The 22,706-nt window shown below is 35.4% G+C and overlaps 1 protein-coding gene across 1 annotated transcript in view; it reads left to right on the top strand.

Moving 5' to 3' along the window:
- LOC121378152 (translocating chain-associated membrane protein 1-like) overlaps window positions 1–21,320 on the top strand; it is a 33,553-nt gene extending 12,233 nt beyond the window's left edge. The window contains exons 3-13 of the mRNA XM_041506254.1: window positions 1,477–1,604; window positions 2,314–2,430; window positions 3,609–3,667; window positions 5,428–5,458; window positions 7,376–7,429; window positions 7,880–7,950; window positions 8,602–8,712; window positions 11,089–11,160; window positions 14,151–14,222; window positions 14,960–15,096; window positions 17,459–21,320. Of these exons, the coding sequence (XP_041362188.1) occupies window positions 1,477–1,604; window positions 2,314–2,430; window positions 3,609–3,667; window positions 5,428–5,458; window positions 7,376–7,429; window positions 7,880–7,950; window positions 8,602–8,712; window positions 11,089–11,160; window positions 14,151–14,222; window positions 14,960–15,096; window positions 17,459–17,562 (956 nt within the window). The 3' untranslated portion in view covers window positions 17,563–21,320. The remainder of the gene's footprint in view (window positions 1–1,476; window positions 1,605–2,313; window positions 2,431–3,608; window positions 3,668–5,427; window positions 5,459–7,375; window positions 7,430–7,879; window positions 7,951–8,601; window positions 8,713–11,088; window positions 11,161–14,150; window positions 14,223–14,959; window positions 15,097–17,458) is intronic.
- Window positions 21,321–22,706: the final 1,386 nt, after the last annotated feature.

The raw sequence follows: 22,706 nt of genomic DNA on the forward strand, positions 1-22,706 counted from the left end.
ATCGCTCGATCGTGGGTTTTTTGTGGTTTTTTGTTTTTCTCTCGGCTGAAATTTCGTTTAATAAATTTGATTGTGACGTTTGTCATCGAATAATATCAACAACGCAATCAGTATATAATGATAATCCACTTGAACTAGGTCTGCAAACTGCAGTAACATGCTATCTCTACATCGCCACAGTTACAGCATGCATTGTTTACTTATCCCTTTCAAGTTTCTGGCACAGAAAATAAGTTTAATGACATGCGTGTTTTGATTGGTTGGACACGTCACGTGGTAGTTAATCTCGCACATATGAACTTGGAAATCTCGCACTTAAGAACTTGGAAATCACCAATTGCGACGACAGGTTAATCTCAATCAAGTAAATCCCGGTCACGCTTTGAATTTCAGTGTTTGTTTTATTTACCTGTTGTTTTTTAATTTTACACTTCGCTGACATGTGGTTATCGGCAATCAGGAAAACAATTTACTTTAATGGTAACGCACATGCAATGACTCTGCTTGACCTATTTGTGTATCGGTCTGGATAATGCGTCACAGCTGCCGATACAAGATGATACCTTTTTTGTTCATCAATTAACAACGGATTAGATGTCGCCGTTATATTCTTTTGATATCGGTCTGACACGGGATAATGCCCTGTATTTGAGCAATTGGCATCACCGTTCCTGGCGACATAAATAGTAGGGCCCTAAATGTATAACCCACTACCGAATACACTGAACCATTTATTACCGTGTGTCACACTGTCGTACCCTCATTTAAATTTAATTATTTTGATAGTGGGTTTAGATATCAACCATGAGTTTGCTCAATTATTTTTCCCCTGGGGGAGGGAAAACGCGAATGACGATGGATCACACTTGACAAAAACCCAAACGTACAGCACGACAAAAAACTGAAAGTTACAACATGATTTAAGTGTTTGTTTTATTTTACTGTTATACTCGTAAATGTGTAATGTTACAATTTTTTTTTATAAAAATCCAATTATAATTGATCAGGAATTTGGGCTAGTGCTTTATCTTGGTGGGCTAGTGGTTTTCACAATCCCACTAGCCCTGTGGCTAGTGACTTTTCAAAATATTTGTCATACTCTGCCCTAGCACTTATACATATACATGTAGTTAGCTTACATACGTCACAGAAATTATCAGGTTAACTTACACATCACAGTGTAATCAATTGCGATTGTGCCTTCTTTCTTTTTTTTCATTGGATGGTAGGACAGTGTTGACCTGGTCATCACCTAAAAGCAGTTAGTTGTATGACTTTAAATTGATATGGCACGTACATGTATAATATATATATGTCTTAAAAATAACTAATAACGGGTGTGTACAAATGTATAAGAAAATATGATCTTTTGTGTATATTCTAAATGGTGTTTGGTGAATAATAAACTGTGGATAACTACATTGAGTAAATAAATAAATACCTAAAGATTTAATGAAATGAGTTGTTGTGTTGCAGATACGGTCGAACAGGATGTCCAGGAGATCAACCTGTACACGTACGGAACCAAGGACATCTTCTCCGTCTTCTTCTACTTCCTCATCTGCATCGTGGTCCACGCCGTCATTCAGGAGTATATCTTTGATGTAGGTTTATTGACGTTATCAGACATACTTATCACTGATGGAGAGAGAGAGTGAGGGAGAGATTAAGAGAGAGAGATAGGGAGGGAGTGTTAACGAGAGATAGTGTATGTTTTTGGTGTAGAGCGAGACAGATAGATAGGTAGGGAGAGTTAAAGACGGACAAACAGGCCTGAGTGAGAGAGATAGGGAGGAAGAGATTAAGAGAGAGAGTATGTTTTTGAGAGAGAGGGAGGGAGAGTTAAAGAGAGATTAGGAGAGCGTGTGTATGCTTTTGGGAAAGATATAGGGAGAAAGTGTTAACGAGAGATGGTGTATGTTTTTGGTAGAGAGTGAGATGGATAGAGAGGGAGGGAGAGTTAAAGAGGGACTAAGAGAGAGTTGTGTTTCAGAGAGATAGAGAGGGAGGGTTTAAAGAGAGTGTTTTGGGAGAGAGAAAGATCCCAATATAAGAAGCCCAAATTGTGTGAGGCAATTAATATATTACTTTTCTGTCGATGGTATCGACTTTAAATCTGCATTTGGTCTTAAAATTAAGTTTTTGTGTTTAACTTGTTTCTAACGAACTTTAAGGTTTAGATCAATAACATTCTGATAACAGTAACTGTTGCATCTGTGGATGTTCATCCCATTGCAAGTTAAACAATTAAAACAATTTGTGTTACATACTGTGACTTTGATGTTTGTTTTATCATATTGTTGATTGTTTCAGAAACTGAACCGCAAGATGCACCTGTCCAAGGTGAAGCACAGCAAGTTCAACGAGTCGGGCCAGCTGCTCACCTTCTACCTGGCGTCCTGTATCTGGGGCACCGACATCATTCTAAGGGTAGGCCAATAACTTGACGTAGCTACAACAAGGGCTTTCTCCATTGAGTGGGGCAGCATTTACCACAGTCGGTTGACTGCTCGCTTGAGGTGCTACTGTCGTAGGATCGAACCACCTCGCAGACCTCTGAGAATTGAATATTTGCATAATCCAGTTATGCGTTACACCAAAACAAATTCAAGTAACCCAAGTAACCCGTCATGATCATATAAATGATGCCCTAAATTCAATGAGCAAACGAAAAATGCACTATGCAAAACTAAACTTAAGCAAGTGACGCACAAACAAAACTATCACACTTTTAAGAGGCCTGCCTCTGTGGATCCGTTTAACTGATTGGATTGTTTCTCATTCCAACCAGTGCACCACAATTGGTCAAAGGGAAAGTGCATATAAAAGATCCCTTTCTGCATTGGGAAAAATGTATCAGGTTTTCTCTCTTGTCAGATTATCAAATGTTTGACATCCAATAGCGATAATTCATTAATCAATGTGCTCTAGTGGTGGTGTTAAAGAAAACAAACTTTTGACTTTCTCCATTGGGCCATCTTGATGAATTGTGCTACAATTGATGTAGGCCCGTTGATGTAATTATCATTATTACAAGAAAAGGAAAGCAATGTTAATTGCACCTCAGCACATTTTAAACTACAGTTGTCTGGGGTCTGATGTGATTATTGTGACACTTGGTCTATGAGAGAAGAAACCTGCTGCTGCCACATATATTAATCCTTCAAATGGCAGCAATGGATCTCTCTTTTTATCCCCCCCCCCCCTCCCCATTGCCTTTCATGCAAGAACAGGAAGGAAAACATGCTAAATTTTTCCAGTAGTAGCAAGGGATCTTTTATATGCACCATCCCACAGACAGGATAGCACATACCACAGTCTTTGATATACAAGTCGTGGTGCACTGAGACTCATATGAAGGAAAGAAATAAAAGAACCCTTGATATTGTGGACCAAATTTCAGTCACTGTTTGCATCATATGTCTGTATCAAGTACAAAGATGTAATATGGGACTGATTGTCCGTAATGTGAGATTGAATATCAGTAACACAGGGTTGAATGTCAGTAATGTGAGATTGAGTATCAGTTTGATGTGATGAAGGTTTTGTTGGAGTCACTGTTTCATGAATCGGCATAATATAATACTTGCTTTGTATTTGATTTTCAGGAGAATTACATAACAAATATAAGTCAGCTGTGGGATGGATATCCTCACGCCAATCTACCGTAAGTATATCTCAAGTATATCAGGTAACACCTCCTCTCCCCCCCCCCCCCCCAAGAAAAAAACTACTGAATATGTAACTATAATTAAAATGTATGGGGAATGTATTTTACATTCATTACTTTACAAACATCCAAAAGAAACTTTGACAAGGTTTGAAATTGTATTATAGCAAACAAACAAACGATATGGATATGAAAGTATCATGAAGTTCAACATCTAAACATCACAATACACTTCTTGATAAATGCAAAGTGATTGGATGGTGATTTGCTGTCACAAGTTTAACATTTCTTATAATTATGTGTTTTCGCCATTTTTATACGCCTGTTTATGATGGGTTGTATTATGGTATGCGGTTGTCTGCACGTACGTACATACATCTGTTAACCTTTTCTTGTCTGGACCATATCTTGCATACAAGACCATCAAACCTCACATGTAGGAACAACATGGAATGGCGGTGTGTCATGTGCTATTACTAAGTCACTGTGACCTACTTTTCATGGTACTGCACATAATAGTACAAATCCTTGTCTGGACCATATCTTGCATACAGGACCATCAAACCTCACATGTAGGAACAAATTGGGATGGCGGTGTGTCATGTACTATTACTAAGTCAATGTGACCTACTTTTCATGGTACTGCTCATAATAGTACAAATCCTTGTCTGGACCATATCTTGCATACAGGACCATCAAACCTCACAGGTAGGAACAACTTGAGATGGCAGTGTCACACGTACTATTACTAGGTCACTGATCTATTTTTCACTGTCTACTGCACATAACAGTAAATCCTTGTCTGGACCATATCTTGCATACAGATGCATCCAGGACCATCACATGTAGTTCGTCCAAAACAAACTGTTCATCCATCCCATTGCAAAAATTTCACATAATTAGAATTGAATCATACCCGTAACATATTCATTAATATCTATGGTTTTCCATCAAACTCCTGATGGGCGTATCATGTATCTCACCGGTATTCTTGTTTTAAAAATAATAATACCATAGAATTGAGTTTTCTACTTACTGTGGTAAGTTCTGATTATATTTATAAAGAGATTATATAAATTTCATGGGGTTTTTGAATACGATTTTTATCAACGAGTGATGTGTAAAAACCATATTTTCACGAATATTGTATTAGAAAAAACACCATGAAATGGTCTATGTATTATGTACATCTTTCCTAATTTTTGACAATATCTTTCGCTTTTTGTTAATATGTTTTGCTTATCCTATTTGAAAACTTGTAATGCCATGATATATTTGTTCTGTTGGAACTTTTTCAAAAAATGTACTTGATCATCGACTTTATAAAAGAAATTATCATATGGAGTACAGTTGTAACCCCCTGTTTAATGGGTATAGATCGCATTTTGTAGTAAAGATTATTGTCGTATTGTTGAGTTTTACTAATATCAGTGCAAAGACTGGACCTTGCTGTATATTGTGTTTAGGAAATGAACTCTGGGAATGCTATGTTATGAGAAATACAGTGTAGACTATATACATACACATTTGAGTCTTAATAACATGTAATTCATCTTGTCATTACATTAAAACCCAGCAAACTTAATTTATTTCATTTTTTTTTTGGGGGGGGGGTTTGTTGGGGTTTTTTGGAGGGGGTGTGTTGGTAGTGTAGCAGACTCATACTTGAAGCCTAACTTTAAACTACATATAAATGGATATTGTCAGAAGGACATAAACGTTTTCTGTCTGCCTTATATTTTCTTTCTTTCTTTCAGATTTCTGGTCAAGTTTTATTTCATCATTCAAGTAAGTAACTTAACCATATGGCTGACGCCATATAACCGTAAATAAAATGTGTTGAGTGTGTCGTTAAATAAAACATTTCTTTCAAGTAAGTAAAGAGTTCAGTCTTATATTTGACTGCAGAGCTAAGATTACTCATGACATTGTTTGGTAAAACTGAGTATGTGGGTGCAAGAATAAACAAACATTAGTTCATAGGCTGTTCTTAAACTGTAGCACTGGGTGGTTGAGTGCTCGCCTGAGGTGCTTGGGTCGCAGAATCGAACCACCTCAGTGGATCTGTTGAACTGATTGGGTTTTTCTTGTTCCAGCCAGTGCACCACAACTGGTCAAAGGCCGTGATATGTGCTTTCCTGTCTGTGGGAAAGTGCATATAAAAATCCCTTGCTGCTAATGGAAAAATGTAGCGGGTTTCCTCTGGTGACTATGAGTCAGAATTACCAAATGTAGTGAGTTCCCTAGAAATTAGGCAAGGCATGTTAGACCAAACACTTTTGGGGCATTTTCACCATTTTCAGGGCACTTGTATTTCATTAAAAATAGACAAAAATTAATTGAAATAAGCATTAATGTAATTTATGTGTTTGCTTTAATAAATGAATTGCAAAAGATATAAAAGGCATATTTTATTAATTAATAATACCTTTTTTGGTGTGTTATAAAGGCAATTTTAGAATTAATTAGTGAAAAAGGCTTGTTTAATCTCAGGGCAGCATGGCGCTGATTAAGGCAATATGGCACTAGACTATTGAGGCATGGTGCTGCACCATGCTAAAACAAGCTAGGGAAAACACTAAAATGTTTGACATATAATTGCTGATGATTCATTAATCAGTGCTGTAGTGGTGTCGTTAAAGAAAAGAAACTTTAAACTGTAGCACTGATTGCTATGGTTTACATATTGGTAGTAGAACCTCACAGATGGGTTATTAATTAACTACAGTAAAGGAAAGAGATAGTTTAATGACAAGTCAGCACATTCAGGGTTTTAACTATCATTAATAAAATCACCAAATGCAAATTAAAGTTGAATTTGGTGAATATATTTCAGTATTGTATCGCCAAAAAGCTACTTCAAAAATAGTGTGCTATCTGAAGATCAGTTGTCATTCTGTGTGTTTGGCTAACTGAAACTTTAGTTTGCCTGCTGTTTGTCTCACCAATTGAGCCTGTTTCGTCCAGCTTAAACAGACATTGTGAACTACAGTTAGTTGCTTTCTCTCACATACTGTAAATCTAGAAAGTTTTGCAAGGGAGTCACTACCAGGCGCAGTACTTTTATCTACATAGTAGTATGTTTTTGTTTGTAAACATATAAGACAAAGATAACAGTACTATTAAAAACATGAATTTAATTAATTATCAACCATTCATAACAACAAATGTTTAGTCGATAATTGTCCATCTACCAATTACTTAAATTATGATATGTATTCATTTAACACTAAAAACCAGCTTCCCAGTTAATTAAAACAGCACGTGGTATGTGCAGTTCACAACTAAAACTACATGCTTGTGTCTATTGTAATGTAACTTGTCAGTTGACACTGCAATACTTTCATGACACAATTTTGGCCAATGTTGACGACTCGCAATACTTTCATGACTCAATACCTAATATATTTACAGTAGTTGTTGCACCACTGACCCTCATCCTTAGGCAGTGCAAAGTATTTTTTACTGTTACATCTTTTCTTTTACTGTTTTAACTAAACATTAGTTATAACTCCTTGATTAAATTATCACTTTTGGCAAATTCAGTATGTTTGTGGTGATTGTAGAGCTGAAAATGCATATTTTTGAACAAAAGAAAACTTCTGTAGATACCATGGAATTAGGATTGATGATTTTAATCACCTTGGGTGGCTTCAGGTTTGTGTGTCTGTGTGGACGATGTTTTACTCTTTTCATTTCTTTCAGATTGCTTACTGGCTGCACTGTTATCCAGAGCTTTACTTCCAGAAAGTTAAAAAGGTAATTGTTGTCTTTCATTTGTTTATTTTGTAGTAAAACATATATTTATACCCACATAAAACAAAATTACGCTCAAAATATGCGACACAATGGAAATGACTAAACTGTGTTTTGTATTGTATTACTCGTTTGGTTATTCAGCACTACTCTTCAAACCACATGGAAGATGATTTTGATTTTCTGATTTTAAGTGAAATATGTATGGTTTGAATAATTAAATTCCTAATTTCTTTTTTTAATAAAGACCTAATTTAATATTTCTCTTATCTCATAGTCCATGACATGGGTATGGAGTTGGATTTTAGAGATAACTAATTTTGAAACAAAATATTTTTTAATGTTATACATGGCATGTACAGTAACGGGGCACATTTATAAACCTATATTTTGGCATTATATGTATTATGAATAAATATCTTTAGATTAATTAACCACAAATTGTGTTTTCAGGAAGAAATGCCAGCCAGAATACAGTATGCTACAATGTATCTTGTTTTTATAACTGCAGCCTACATGCTCAAGTAAGTCAGAAATACCATCAATCGTTTTTATAATATGGTTATTGCTTAATATATTCATTTTCATAATTTGCTGTCAGAAGCATATATTGTACACTTTGTACTAAACATGGAGAGACATACAGAGCAATAGAATGACAGACAGAGGAAGAGGCAGGGAGAGAGAGGAAGGTAAAGCGAGCGAGAAAGACCGAGAGAAAAGATAGAGAGAGACAGAGGAATGTAAAGAGAGAGAGAGGAATGTAAAGAGAGAGAGAGGATAGAGAGAGAGAGAGAGAGACATGAAGGTAAAGAGAGTGAAAGACTGAGAGAAAGGATAGAGGCAGAGGAAGGTAGAGAGAGAGAAAGGATAGAGAAAGACATGAGGGTACAGAGAGGATAGAGAGAGGCATGAAGATAAAGAGAGAAAGAAAGGATAGGGACAAGAGGAAGGTCGAGAGAAAGGATAGAGAGAGACATGAAGGTAAAGAGAAAGAGAGACAGAAAGGATGGAGTGAGAGAGGAAAGTAAAGAGAAAAAAACGGACAGAGAGGAGTGAGAGTGATAGAAGAAGGTTGAAAGAGAGTAAGGATGAAGAGAAGCAGAGATAAATGAGCAGAAAGTAGCATTAGTGTTTGAAGTACAGTAACCAGTACATGATGTTTTTCACTTCAGTTTCAACCGGGTGGCACTCTGCCTGATGGTTCTGCACTGTGCTGTTGAGTTCGTCTTCCACCTGGCCAGGCTGTTGTATTTTGCTGATAAAAACGAAATGTCTGCCTCTGGGTAAGTACACCTAGCTCATGCGTAAACCCTTGAACCTAGTAAACCTTCCATTGTGTGCAATTCACAAGGTAGGCAGGGCTCACCCTGGATCAAAAATACCTTTAGCCAAAATATTAGCTAAATGGAATTTTTATTAGCCATATTAAAAATGCTTTAGCCAAATTTGTTTAGACAGTACTGTATAGAGTATTTATATATGAATATGAAAATGTATCTTTTTCAGCTAATTGTGTACAAACTGGAATAAATAGGAATAACAAAACCTCAGTGTGGGTAGGGGCAGTTAATATATTACTTCGTTTTTCAGCGGAGGTGGGGTGGGGATGGGGGTTATGCATTATCTTCAGAGTTTGAAGCCAGTACCCCATACACCCACACCCACTTCTAAGGCCTTTGACATTAAATTAACAAACATACAGAAATATGGGGGTGGGTGGATGTTTATGGAGGGTTTTTTTTTCTTTCTTTCTTCCTTTTTTCCCAAATAAAAATTTGAGAGCTTTTTTTATTATTATTGAGCTCATTATTTCTTTAAATAGCAATCTTTGTTAGTTTGAATTGCATTTTTTTTTTTTTTTTTTTTTCTTTTTTTAAGTGACCCATCAATTCCCCACCCCAAACAGTTTCATAATGTGTGCCATGATGTTGCCGTTGATTTCAGCGTCGTGTTAAATGTTGTGATTTCTGCTTGCGAAATACCTCGGCTAAGAATGCCGACTTCACAGTATACTCCATTTATTTAAAAAAAAAACATTAATAAAATTAAAATTTACGGTCTTTTTAAAATCCAGCTAACTTATTAAATGTCTCCTTACAGTCTTACAAATTTATATCTAAAATTATCTAACAAATATGATTTTTGTAAATTAATTTTATTCAGTGTACATTTAACTGCAATTTGTATAAATACTGCATGTTTGTTCCTGCGATCGCGATCTGCATCCGTGCTGTCAACCATGACAAAGGAATAAACAAAAACTGCAGTTAGGTATTCATTGATGCGAACAACTATTGTTTTTCTACAAATTTACTTATTGTTTAATGTCCGCAACGACGTCTCTTGACACGCGGGTGTCAGCTGACTGTGAAGCGTGACGTATATTCGCACCGAGAGCTGTCCTCAGTTCAGCCAACGAACGTTCTTCCTAATGTTCGCGAACTATTTGATTGGTGTTCGCCATGTCCATTTGGTTTAACGTGAAGTGCACAAACCAGTCTAGCGAACATTTTGTTTTCGCTCGGTCTGGCTAAACTCAGCCCTTGAGATAGCCTACATGTCTTTCGGCCCTGAACTAGCATGTGTATTCAAATTGACACACATTGTCGGTCTGTTTTTATTACTTTGGTTCAAAGATTTTACAAAGTAAAAATAACAAGTTACGGATCTTCCAGACATTGCTGTCATACATGTTGAATGCATGCCGTTAAAATTAATAACCATGATTATTAAAATAGCAAACATTATAAGGCCTACGCTGAATTCTGCATGACGCCGTTTCTTGTTACTGGTCGCGAGATCGCTATTACCGGTACACTAATTGAATATTTGGTATTATTATTATGTTTGAGATGTCGGATAGGTTATATAACTGTTTGTTCACATTAGAAGACAGAAAATGGCTTAGCAAAAATTTTAGCCACTTGCAAATTTTATTAGCCATTTTTTGTAAAAAAAAAAATAGCCAATGGCTAATTTGGCTACCGACAGAGCGAGCCCTGGGTATGTATCCGTTTTTCCAGGCACAGAGAATATATCCATATTCCCAAGGGAGGTCTAAGCCACATACATAACCATGCCATGTGCTTTTGAAATTTAAAGACTGAAAACTTAAGTTTGGAGTTTTCTTTTTCCTAGAAATGTGTAAGTTGTGGAAATCACATTCCATTTCTTGAAAAAGCAAAAAAGTTATTGACAGCAACAGCGCTGATCAAAATATAGACTCGACCATAAATGCAGTGATATCTGCTAGTCTATTTGTGAGAAAAGTGCATATAAAAGATCCTTGCTGCTAATTGCTAAAAGTAGCTTATATGGTGCCGGTTGGTTTCCTCGCTCAATAAACCCAATATTTGTGTCATGGATTGGGTCATGTAGCCTTGTGGTCAAAATATGTGTGTAAAACTAAGTACTACAATTTTTTGTGAAACTAAGGGCATTAGAAAAAAAACTATTTTGTTGTATAAAGAATGAGCCATGAAAGATTTTACTTTCTTCAATTAATATTTTGGTAAAGGGGTTGTCGTATTCATATAGTATTTTTAGCCACCCATGTTAACATTGTTGCCTATGGGTTTTTATGTGGTACAGTACAACCTATAGTCTTTAACAGTGTGGATCATATTGTGTGTATTTATCACTTTCTTCTTTGCACGCAGGTTTTTGGTGTTCAACGTTCTATTCGTCTTGGTACGGCTCGGCTCCATCACACTGGCCGTACTGACATTTTGGTGAGTAACATTTTCATTTCATCTTATTTCCGTGCTTATATCCAATTATGATTCAAGCATGCTGTCCTGGGCACACACCACAACTATCTGAGCTATTTGTCCAGGAAAGTGGGTTAGTGGTTCGTGAAAGAGAAGAGTGTTGTGGTCTTACACCTACGCATTGAGTTGTTAAAACTCACTCTGGGTGGGAGCCGGCACCAGGCTGCGAACCCTGTACCTACCAGCCTTATGTCTGATGGCTTAACCATGACACCACCGAGGCCGATGGTGAGTAACAAATTAGCACTGTCTTCAAGTTAACAAAACAAACTGGGTGTATAGATCGGGGCTGGCATCTAGTTTACTGGTAAAGCACTCGTCTCAAATACAGCAGGTTGTAGGATCAAACACAACTGATTTTAATAGACCATTACCGGTACATATTACCTTGCACTTATTAATTTTTAATCATCTCAATAAACATGTTTGTACTGAAATATTTAGATTTTTCTGTTATACCATGGAGCAGGGGTGGGATAAAATAAAATTGTCAATCATTCCCACGTGATGTCATCACTACCAGACGGGGGTGGAGAGGGAAAAGAAGAAAGGAATACAAATAAAAATTATAAAATTACTTAAAAGGTGATATTTGCCCAATAATATTTTTGAAACAAAATTATAGTGGCATTTGTATATTTTTATCTTTAATCATGAACGCGAAACGATAAACATCAAAACAACTAAATGTTTGATCACATCAGCGGAAAAAACAAATTGTATATATTTTACATAATGGAATAAATAATATTTAAAAAAATTAATAAAAGTTATGCATTTTAACTCCCATATATATACATGTATGTATAAAAAGTACTTTGTCATGAAAATTAATAAACAATAACACCATTGCAACGTTTGTGAACTTGAGCTAGCACACGTTTAGACAAAACAATTAATAACATCGCCGATTGGATGACATTTGACCTCTACTGGCTCTAGAAATAGCCGGTTTAGCTTTTCCAGCTCAGTCCAACGTTTAACCAGACCTGTCAACCCTCCCGGATCCCGCGGGAGTCTCCCGGTATTTGATCAAATCTCCTTTCGCCTGTGCGGGAGACAGTTTCTCCTGTTAAATGACATTTTTGTAAGCATAAAAAAAAATCGATCCTCTTTTGTCAAAATAACAGAAGGGAAGTAACTCTGCCTTTTTTTCTCATTTGGAAAATGTCGACTACTTTCGGTTTCTGAGAATGTAACAAGCCGAATTGTCCCGACTGTTTAACCTTTGCCGAAGTGAGAATTGTGGGATAGCCTATTTATATTGTTAAAAAAGCACATGGAGTTTATAAAATGACGTGTTATTATAATGTTTGTTGTCATCGTAATGGCTACGAAGCGTGTTGCCGCTAATTCAACAGGCTGTGTATTGACATTCAGTGTTGCCTTATAAAAAAAAAAAACTATCCAATTTAGTTCTAATAACACCTCTGAATTGTAAAATGTCTTCCCACTGGATTACATAATGCAACTATGACGAATCTGAACTGCCAGACTCCGAGTTGACAGTGATACACACGATGCATGTTAAAATCACATGTCACAGCAAGACAACGAAAAGAGCAATTAGCTGTATAAACATACTTGTGTCATTTAATTTTGTATGTTTGTGCAGTAAAATGTTGGTTATAAGGGTACACTTCAAGAAATTATTTTTGTACAATTAAAAAATGTTGTGTTTGACATTGACATAAAGTTGCTCACGGAAATGGGTATAATTCCGGTATATTTCACACGATGTCCGTAATGAGGTTTTACTTATGATTAATGAAAATACAATGTTTATTGCATCATTATAATGATTTTAAATAAGTACCACGCCACCGTTCCTCATTATAGTAAAAACTGAATATTAATTTATAAGATTTATATAAATTTGTCTTTGGTACTTAGGTACACTAACCACAAATGATAATGTAACACAACCTGTAAGGCTAAGTGTAATACCATAAATGTACTAATTAAAAAAAAAAATCTTGTTCATGTTCTTAACATTTTTGGATAAATTTTTAATTGTTTTTTTTTTAATGCCAAGATCTAAGGTTAAGAAGTATATATGCCATTATAAAGTATTCATATAACTTATTGTAATAATGTTTTTCTTAAATCTTGCGATTTTGGGTTAAATTGTGTGAATTTAAAACATCTCCTGCTTTTTCAACACACACCTCCTGCTTTCTCTTGACTAAAGGTTGACAGGTCTGCGTTTAACAAAAAAAAGTGGAAACTTTTTTTTAATTTTAAAGTCATTTATAATTATTTGATACACTACATTGAACAGTCAACAATAAAGACATTTATAGATTATTTCAGTATATTTTATGCTATTTCAAGCAGTTTGTATTTCACAAAAGCCTCTTGCCTCGGACTCTGACACTCAACCCGGCAGAGCTTCGAACACAGGTGTTGACAAGTGTTGATTGTGACCAGTTGCAAACTCTTTGTTTTAATTGGAGTGTAATACCTTGGTAGCTTTCTCACCAAGAATGGTGTTATTGTTAACATCTGTTTAATCTCGTGACCAGCTCAGCGGCTTTGACAAATGTCTAGCCTAGTGGCAGGGAATTGATACTATTGTAGGTCCAACTTATGGCAGACTTTAAAATCACAGAGTCTGAAACACCAGTCAGTTTGACCACTATTTATTTATTTTTTATTATTTTAAATCATGCACAAGATACCGATTTCTGGGCAGGCCGATCCAATTAACTGAAAGGAATTTGTTCCAATAATAGAAACGGACAGATGCTTCGGACTGACAAGAATGACAAAAGTAGGATCAGCATCCACATGTTTTTAAAAAAAAAATTCGGTCTCAGAGATTGAGAATCAGTCCCAGACCGGGGGAAAAAGGGGCTTTTCCCCACCCCTGCCATGGAGTGAAACGCCCTAACCAGTTATTTATGTTTGATGTCAGAAAACTAAATTTACTTTTGAAATTTACTTTTCAGGTATGGTCTGGAGCAAACAAGTCAACTAACAATCGACATTGCTGCAGGAAACTTTAATACCAAACTGATTAGGTAATAGTGGGGATTAGGAGAACGTTTTATATCACTTGTAACCACTCAACATGGTTTTTGTCAAAAATGAATCCAGTAGTCTAAAGTTTACAAGTTTTACTACATGTATATATTCACTTAAATGTTTTATTTAATACATAAAATAAAGTTCATATTTGAATTTGTAAGTATTATTTTTGTTGGTTTTATGATATTTTAGATCAGTTAATGTTGATTAAAATTAGGCAAAAAATTGAAAAAGTCGCATTTACTTAGGGCATTTGTGGACAGCTGTCCAGTATCTATGTCCATTATTTCTAATAACAGTGGTTTTCTGACCAGATTTTTTTTTTTTTAAACTACGATTCAATATTTGATGATTTTCATTGTTGGTAAAACGATCAAATTTATTATCAAATTAGCTGTCAAATCAGCTATCAATCCCTGAAAATGACCGTGACGTCCCGCCATTGTTGTGAAGCGAAAATACTTGCCGAAAACCACTTTTTCCAACTCAAAATTCTGAGGTATTTTCCATTGAAAAACTAAAGCAGCAATTGTGTCAGTAACTGTTTCCTGTTTTGTATTATTTTATTTCCGGCGAGTGTTGTATGCAAAATAGCTTGAAATATGAATTGGGGAATGCACTGTGTACAGTGTGACGTTGCGTGAGATATCTCGCCTGCAGTAGTCAAAAACCCATTGTTATTGATGTGATTACTGCACACAGTATTGTTATGGTTTGTCTGTGATTCCAGAATTAATTGCCTGGCCGCCGTTTGTCTACTGCAAGCGTGGATGATGTGGAACTTCATCACATTCCATCTGAAGAAGCTGAGAGAGAAGAGTGCTGTTGCCAAGAAGACTCGTTCACCAAGCAAAAAGAAGCCTAAAGGTAGAGTCAAACAAGCAGTGTGATTGTCCCACTTTTCATGGAACCATTTTTATACGCCCCCATCTATGATGAGTCGTATTATGGTATGGCGTTGTCCATCCGTACGTCCGTCTGCTAACTTTTTCTTGTTCGGACCGTATCTTGCATACAGATGCATCCAGGACCATCAAACCTCACAAGTAGGAATAACTTGGGATGGTGGTTGGTCCAAAACAAACTGTTCATCCATCCCATAGCAAAACTTTCATATAATTAGACTTGAATCATACCCGTAACATATTCATTAATAGAGAGATGGTTTTCGATCAAACTCCTGATGGGCGTATTAAGTACCTCACCGGTACTCTTGTTACTCATAGAAATATGATTTGATACATGCATTGTCACTAACAGAAATGTGATTTGATACATGCATTGTCACTAACAGAAATATGATTTGATACATGCATTGTCACTAACAGAAATGTGATTTGATACATGCATTGTCACTAACAGAAATATGATTTGATACATGCATTGTCATTAACAGAAATGTGATTTTGATACATGCATTGTCACTAACAGAAATATGATTTGATACATGCATTGTCACTAACAGAAATATGATTTGATACATGCATTGTCACTAACAGAAATATGATTTTGATACATGCATTGTCACTAACAGAAATATGATTTTGATACATGGTTTGATAAGTGCATTTGTACAAGTGTTTATATAACTTAACCACAATAACCTGAAACTGTTGAATAATGTTTACCAACAAAGCGAACATAGCTTGTAATAGTGAAGTGTTTCATTGTTTCTACAAGAGACTAGATTAATAGAATCTGTCACCATTGTGAGGTATAGTATAGATAAAACAATTCCAACCTGAAGGACAAAAAAATGTTGTGAACCTTACAAAAACATTTTGTCAGTGCTTGAAATTGCCGTATCTATACCTCACAACAATGATTGATTATTTTTCTTGCCCATTTAATTACAGTAACAAAACATTAATTTTGTAAGCTATGGTTTGTTTATTGTAGAACAATTCGTAAACATTTCACCTACAAACTCATTTAATCATACCCTGAAAAATAGTCCACATTATGCAACGATATAAAAAGGTAACAACGTAGCAATAAATATAAAGTTGAAAATATTATTTTGTTTAAATATTTTTAAAACAATGTTACAACATGAAATGGCAAACAGAATTCTGAAAAACATGAGTTATGCCGTCAGTCGTTGTAAAGCATGAGTTATGACGTCAGTCGTTGTAAAGCATGAGTTATGCCGTCAGTCGTTGTAAAGCATGAGTTATGACGTCAGTCGTTGTAAAGCATGAGTTATGACATCAGTCGTTGTAAAGCATGAGTTATGACATCAGTCGTTGTAAAGCATGAGTTATGACATCAGTCGTTGTAAAGCATGAGTTATGACATCAGTCGTTGTAAAGCATGAGTTATGACGTCAGTCGTTGTAAAGCATGAGTTATGACGTCAGTCGTTGTAAAGCATGAGTTATGACATCAGTCGTTGTAAAGTCGTTGTAAAGCATGAGTTATGACATCAGTCGTTGTAAAGCATGAGTTATGACGTCACGTTGTATGAGTTATGACGTCAGTCGTTGTAAAGCATGAGTTATGAGACCGATTTATTTAGCACCAGGCAAAAGCTGGCCAATTCAGTCCAATTCAGTCCAATTCAGTCCAATGGGCAAGAAATTCATTGATGCAGTATTTGTTAACAACACACAGAAAACAGCATAGATTTTGGGTGCATGCATTTTTACAGAAGAGTTAATAACCGTTTTTCACTGTTCTTATATATTTTCATTTAAACTTGTAGAATGTTTTTAGTACAAGTTTGAAATCCACACACTAATCCACACACTAACAGTGATGCATATCCTTCCTCCTACACACACAAACTTTGCTCTTTGTTTGACTTTGGGCTTTTCTTTTAGTGCATTACATTGACTGTTTCTGTTTTTGTAAACAGATTCACAATTGTATTGTAGATAGTCAAATATGGAATAAAAAAGGTTGTTTATTAGTTTTATACCAAAATTAATATTTTGATATCCATTAACAGGGAATATTTTATTTTGAAATTTTTTATTAGCGATATTTCCAGTCAAATGAAAATTGATTAGCAACTACTGTTTAATATTTAAAAAATTGTGTAGCAATCTCAGAAACTTGTGTAGCGAATCTTGACGCGATACTGGAAAAAAGGTTCCCTGATTATTTTTTTTTTTTTTTTTTTAAAGTTGCCCTCTTGTTAAGTTTAAAACTACACTGAGCATGGCATTGTATTTATAATGTGATCTGAATGTTTATATTTCAACACTTTAATATAATTCTTGTTTCAGTTCAAGATGAAGATATCAACTCATTACCAGAAGTGGACCAAAATAATGCAACTGAAAATGGCAGTGTAGCCCGGATGCGAAACAAATCGAAGAAGGGACAATGATTGGTCCATTAGACCAATCATAAAATTGTAAACATTGTTTAGCACCCCAGGCAAAAGTGTATTTTCATGACAAATTTCTGGTCTGTTAAAAAATGTTTATGATTTTTAAAAAGAAAAAAAAAGGTTATGGGACTGTTATTCTTAATTTTGCACCTTTTGCAATGAAAAGAATTTGTCAAATATTCACATTGGTTCATACATATTTGTAAATAGATATTTTCTTTTACTCCTTTTTATTTTCCTTTTGGTGTTTTTTTTAAAAGAAAATCTGTGTAATCATGAACGTATGCAAACAGCAATGAGAAATTGGACTCTTTTTTTTTTTTTTTTTATTGGACTCTAGTAATCTTGTAATTTTTCATTTTTCGAAAATGGATTCCATTGGGAAAAAAATTCTTTTCTTTGCAAAAGGTTATCTGTATCAGTACTTTGTGCATCATATTGAACATATTGGTTCTTATAAATACACTGGCGCTTGTTTCCATTTGTTGCATGTTGTTTTCGTGAATCTCTAATGAAATTTTGTTTACTGTACTTCATTCACTGATTTTAGTAGTAGTCGTTTTGTTTTAGTTTAAAAACAAAACAAAAATGGGGATGCAGTTTAGGGGAGGGATCAAGCCTGAAAACATAAATTTGTTTAATTTGAATCATTTATTTTAGTATTACAAAAAAAAATTAATGAAAGAATGTGTATGTGAAGAAAAAAAATGTTTTCTATGATTTGACCCACCTGTTTTAGGAATGAGTAACTTGGTAATTGTAGTATTTTGTTATACTGGGGGGGGGGGGGGGGGGGTAGACATGGGGGGTGGGTGGTGAATGTGTGATTTTGATTAGGTTACAGAAAACATTTTGACTTTTTTCTTTCCCTGATGTGAGCAAGTTGATAATTTTCCTACCATGACTGTAGCTTACAGTGTTGTTCAATTGAAGTCTGGTCATCAATATTTAAAATAGTGTATTGTACAGTTTTAGCCTGAATGCTGTAGAAAAGCTTACTAGTTAGTATTGTACTATTAAAAGACCATTTCAACTGACTGTTGGGTTTTACTGTTGTTTAACAATTAGACCAGTCGAACCAAGCCGCAGACATTTTAACATTTTAACTTATTTTCATGCTTACATTCAGTTAATGTTCAAGCACGCTGTCTTTGACACACACCTCAGTTGTCTCGGCTACAAAATGTGGACTGTCCTATAGTGAACAGTTTAAGACATGTTTTCTATACACACAGAATGTGGCCATGTGTGTTGACATTTACCAACACAGTCAGTGATGTGGTTAAAGGATATTTCGTACCCAATCCGATTCGTCCCAGGACGTTTTATACCCTAGACATTTCGTTCACTGGTCATTTACATGTAGTACATGCATTATGTTAAATTGTATATTGTTTAGTTTGTCTTAGTTTCCTGTTTGTACGAGAGATTTTAACAGCTTGTTTTCCTAGACTTCAAATTTGCTTACTGTGGGCACGGAAAGACAGGAATTTGTTTAAAACAGACAAAAGTATTACTATTACCAGCATGATGTGATGTCGTCCTAACTGTAATACACAACTCAAAACAGTTATGTTTGAAATTTCCATTCTATAGCCTAATAATCACTGATGAAGGTTTATGTAATGAACAAAACACAATGTATAAAATCATGAAATTATTATTTAAAAATCGTTAAAGAATACATAAAATTTGAAATAAAAACATTTGCAATTATCATATAATAAAAAAGTTACTACCGTAATTACATCACATGTAAAGCAAAAGTCTACACACATTTATCACATTTTAAATAAATTACATAGCATTAAATTAGATACTAAATCAGAACGGAAGCATCAAATATAATAATTACCATTTTAAAAAGTTACTTATTGCAATTTACAATGTTTACAGCGATAAAATACAAAGCATTAAATTGAAAGGCCAGGTGACGAAAGGGTTACAGAGCATGAAAAGTCCAGGGATGAACAGGATCAGGTACGAATGGTCCAGTAACCAGTGATATAACTTGTATATACCTGTATGAATATTATAAAAAGTGTCTGTTAAATTGTTGGTAGATGTTTAGCTTCATAAAAAAAAATGTAATGGACTTTTCAGAAATGCTTACGATGACATCTTTTGGCTTAAGATTATTTCTGGCTGGTATGTGCAGGTTGGCTCTTGTAAATCACGTACTCTGTCACAGCCAGCAACTGGAAGGATCAGTAATATATTAATTCACCTTCTAATAGGGTGGGGATATATTACTTTCAAAGTCATGGAGGCAGTGCCTTCCTGCCCTCCCCTTGCTTCTGATGACTATGACAGTTTTGATTTTTTTTTGGGGGGGGTCGGGGGGGGGTCATAGTTTAGTTTTTTGTTGTTTGTTATTGACTTTGTATGTATAATTTCAAAATTGTTTAAGAGTGTTGAAACGTGTGTTGTATAATTATGAACAGAGAAATTTATTAATTTAATACGGCTATGTTAATTGCTTGAGGCAAAAAATATAAATCAGTCCCCTTCAACCGATAACTGGACAGGGATGTTGAAGAGTATCAATAAATCGAGATTTAAAATAACCTGCCACTCCCTCACCCAGATCTAAAGGACATAGATATTTCTTGGTCACCTGTTCATAGTGTGTCCATTGTATTCAAGTCTTAACAGAACTGAATGAACTGTTCATAGTGTGTCCATTGTATTCAAGTCTTAACAGAACAGGATGAACTGTTCATAGTGTGTCCATTGTATTCAAGTCTTAACAGAACTGGATGAACTGTTCATAGTGTGTCCATTGTATTCAAGTCTTAACAGAACAGGATGAAGTGGTCAGTATTTCAAGCATTAAAACAAAATAGAAAACAATGCTGTAATTTATGAGGAGCTAAAGCCAGTATTTGTCATTACTGGGTGGGGGGGGTTGGGGGGGGGGTTGGGGGGTAATCAGCAAGCTATTAATAATAAAATTCTTATGGAATACATTTTTAAAGTGTATTTTACTTTTTGTAGTTTTGACATCCATTAAAAATTAGTTGCATTTTAACACATTTTTTAAACCAATGTATTGAGACCAAAATTCATTAGAGAGCATGACTTCATTTTAGTGTATAAGAAAATGGCTCCATTTTAATCCATTAGAAAGTAGCTTCATTTTAATGCATTTTAAAAATCATTATAACATTTCATGTAGCCTTAATTTCATGTAGGTTACAGTAAATTCTGATCGAGTTTAAACTTGCACGTTTGAGAAAATCAACACAACATCCTTGTAGCAATAATTTGTATACCTTGAGAATAACACAAGTCTTCATATTTCACAACCAGGTAATAGATCTGTTGTGATCTGGTCACAAGAAAGATATGTGAATTTTTGTATGGGCTTGAGGGTCATCCGGAATTTACAGAATGAGTTTTGCAATTGTTTTATTTCCCATGTTACAATAAGAAGAAGAATATAATTCCCAAATGAGTTTCCATAAAAATATATATATATATATATATTGCTATAACATGCAAATATTTTGTATTCTGTGTAAAAATAACAAAAACAACAACAACAAAGAAACGGTTTACTGAAATATTTAGTTTTTGTCACCATTAAAATGTGTACAGATCTGTTCCTGTTCTATCCTGTTTGGAGTTAGAAGTGTTGAATAGTGTTAACAGAACTTTTCTTTCCATTGTTACGCATGTACATGTGTATGTAGTCTATAAATGTAACGTACAACCATGCTTCATTTCTTGATAATAAAACCTGTACAGAAGTCTTTTCCTTGTTAGTTGCACATTTTTTCCAACTGCATGCAAACATAATAATATATAAAGTTTATGAATAAGAATACGGACCATGATACGAAATTTGCAATTTTGTTTATTCTTCAGTAGTTCTAGTGACAAATGTAAAAATAAATTTGGCCTTTAAAACTTTACTGATGATATGGCATCTTAATACTGGGTGTAAACAGAACAGACATCTTTAACCCAGTGTTATCAGATTTTTACTTTAATACTGGGTGTAAACAGAACAGACGTCTTTAACCCAGTGTTATCAGATTTTTACTTTAAATCTTAACTGATGGCCTTTGGTTTTTTGGAAGCAGGAATATAGAATTGGTGAAAATTAGTAAATGTTCAATTGTATAATCATTAAAAATCATAACTTGACAGGGCAGGGGTTTTATTTTATCTAAACCGGCGTCGTGGTTAGGCCATCGGTCAACAGGCTGGTAGGTACTGGGTTCGGATCCCAGTCGAGGCATGGGATTTTTATCCAGATACCGACTCCAAACCCTGAGTGAGTGCTCCGCAAGGCTCAATGGGTAGGTGTAAACCACTTGCACCGACCAGTGATCCATAACTGGTTCAACAAAGGCCATGGTTTGTGCTATCCTGCCTGTGGGAAGCACAAATAAAAGATCCCTTGCTGCTAATCGGAAGAGTAGCCCATGTAGTGGCGACAGCGGGTTTCCTCTCAAAATCTGTTTGGTTCTTAACCATATGTCTAACGCCATATAACCGTAAATAAAATGTGTTAAGTGCGTCGTTAAATAAAACATTTCTTATTTTATCTACATATGTATATATATGTATATATATATATGTATATGTATATGTATATATATACATATATATATACTCTTCAAAAAAAGAAACGCAAAAGGGTACAAATGGGTTATAACTCCGATTTTATGTTTCCTACCGGTTCATGCTTTGTGAATATAAGGTCATTGCATGTCCCAAACACATTCCCACGGTTACATTCGATAAAACGCAGCTACTGTACAATAAAGTTCCAAAATGTGAATATTCGCAAAAACGCAGCCACGTGCAAACCATGTCACCACTGCACGTGCAACATGAACACCGACAGTATAAAAGTGCAGGGTGTTCGCTTGCCTGGCCTCTGTATCTGGCCGACAGTTGACAATCCAGGACATGCCACGTCTCGGTGAACCGCAGAGAAACAATGCCATCGGCCGACTAGACGCAGGCGAATCCAGAACGGCCGTTGCCAGGGCATTCCATGTGTCCCCAAGCACCATCTCCAGACTGTGGGACCGTTACCAGCAACATGGATCAACACGTGACCTCCCTAGATCCGGTCGACCACGGGTCACTACCCCCGGCAGGACCGCTACATCCGGGTACGCCAC

Source organism: Gigantopelta aegis, chromosome 7 (genome assembly GCF_016097555.1).
Source record: "Gigantopelta aegis isolate Gae_Host chromosome 7, Gae_host_genome, whole genome shotgun sequence".
NCBI lineage: Eukaryota > Metazoa > Mollusca > Gastropoda > Neomphalida > Peltospiridae > Gigantopelta > Gigantopelta aegis.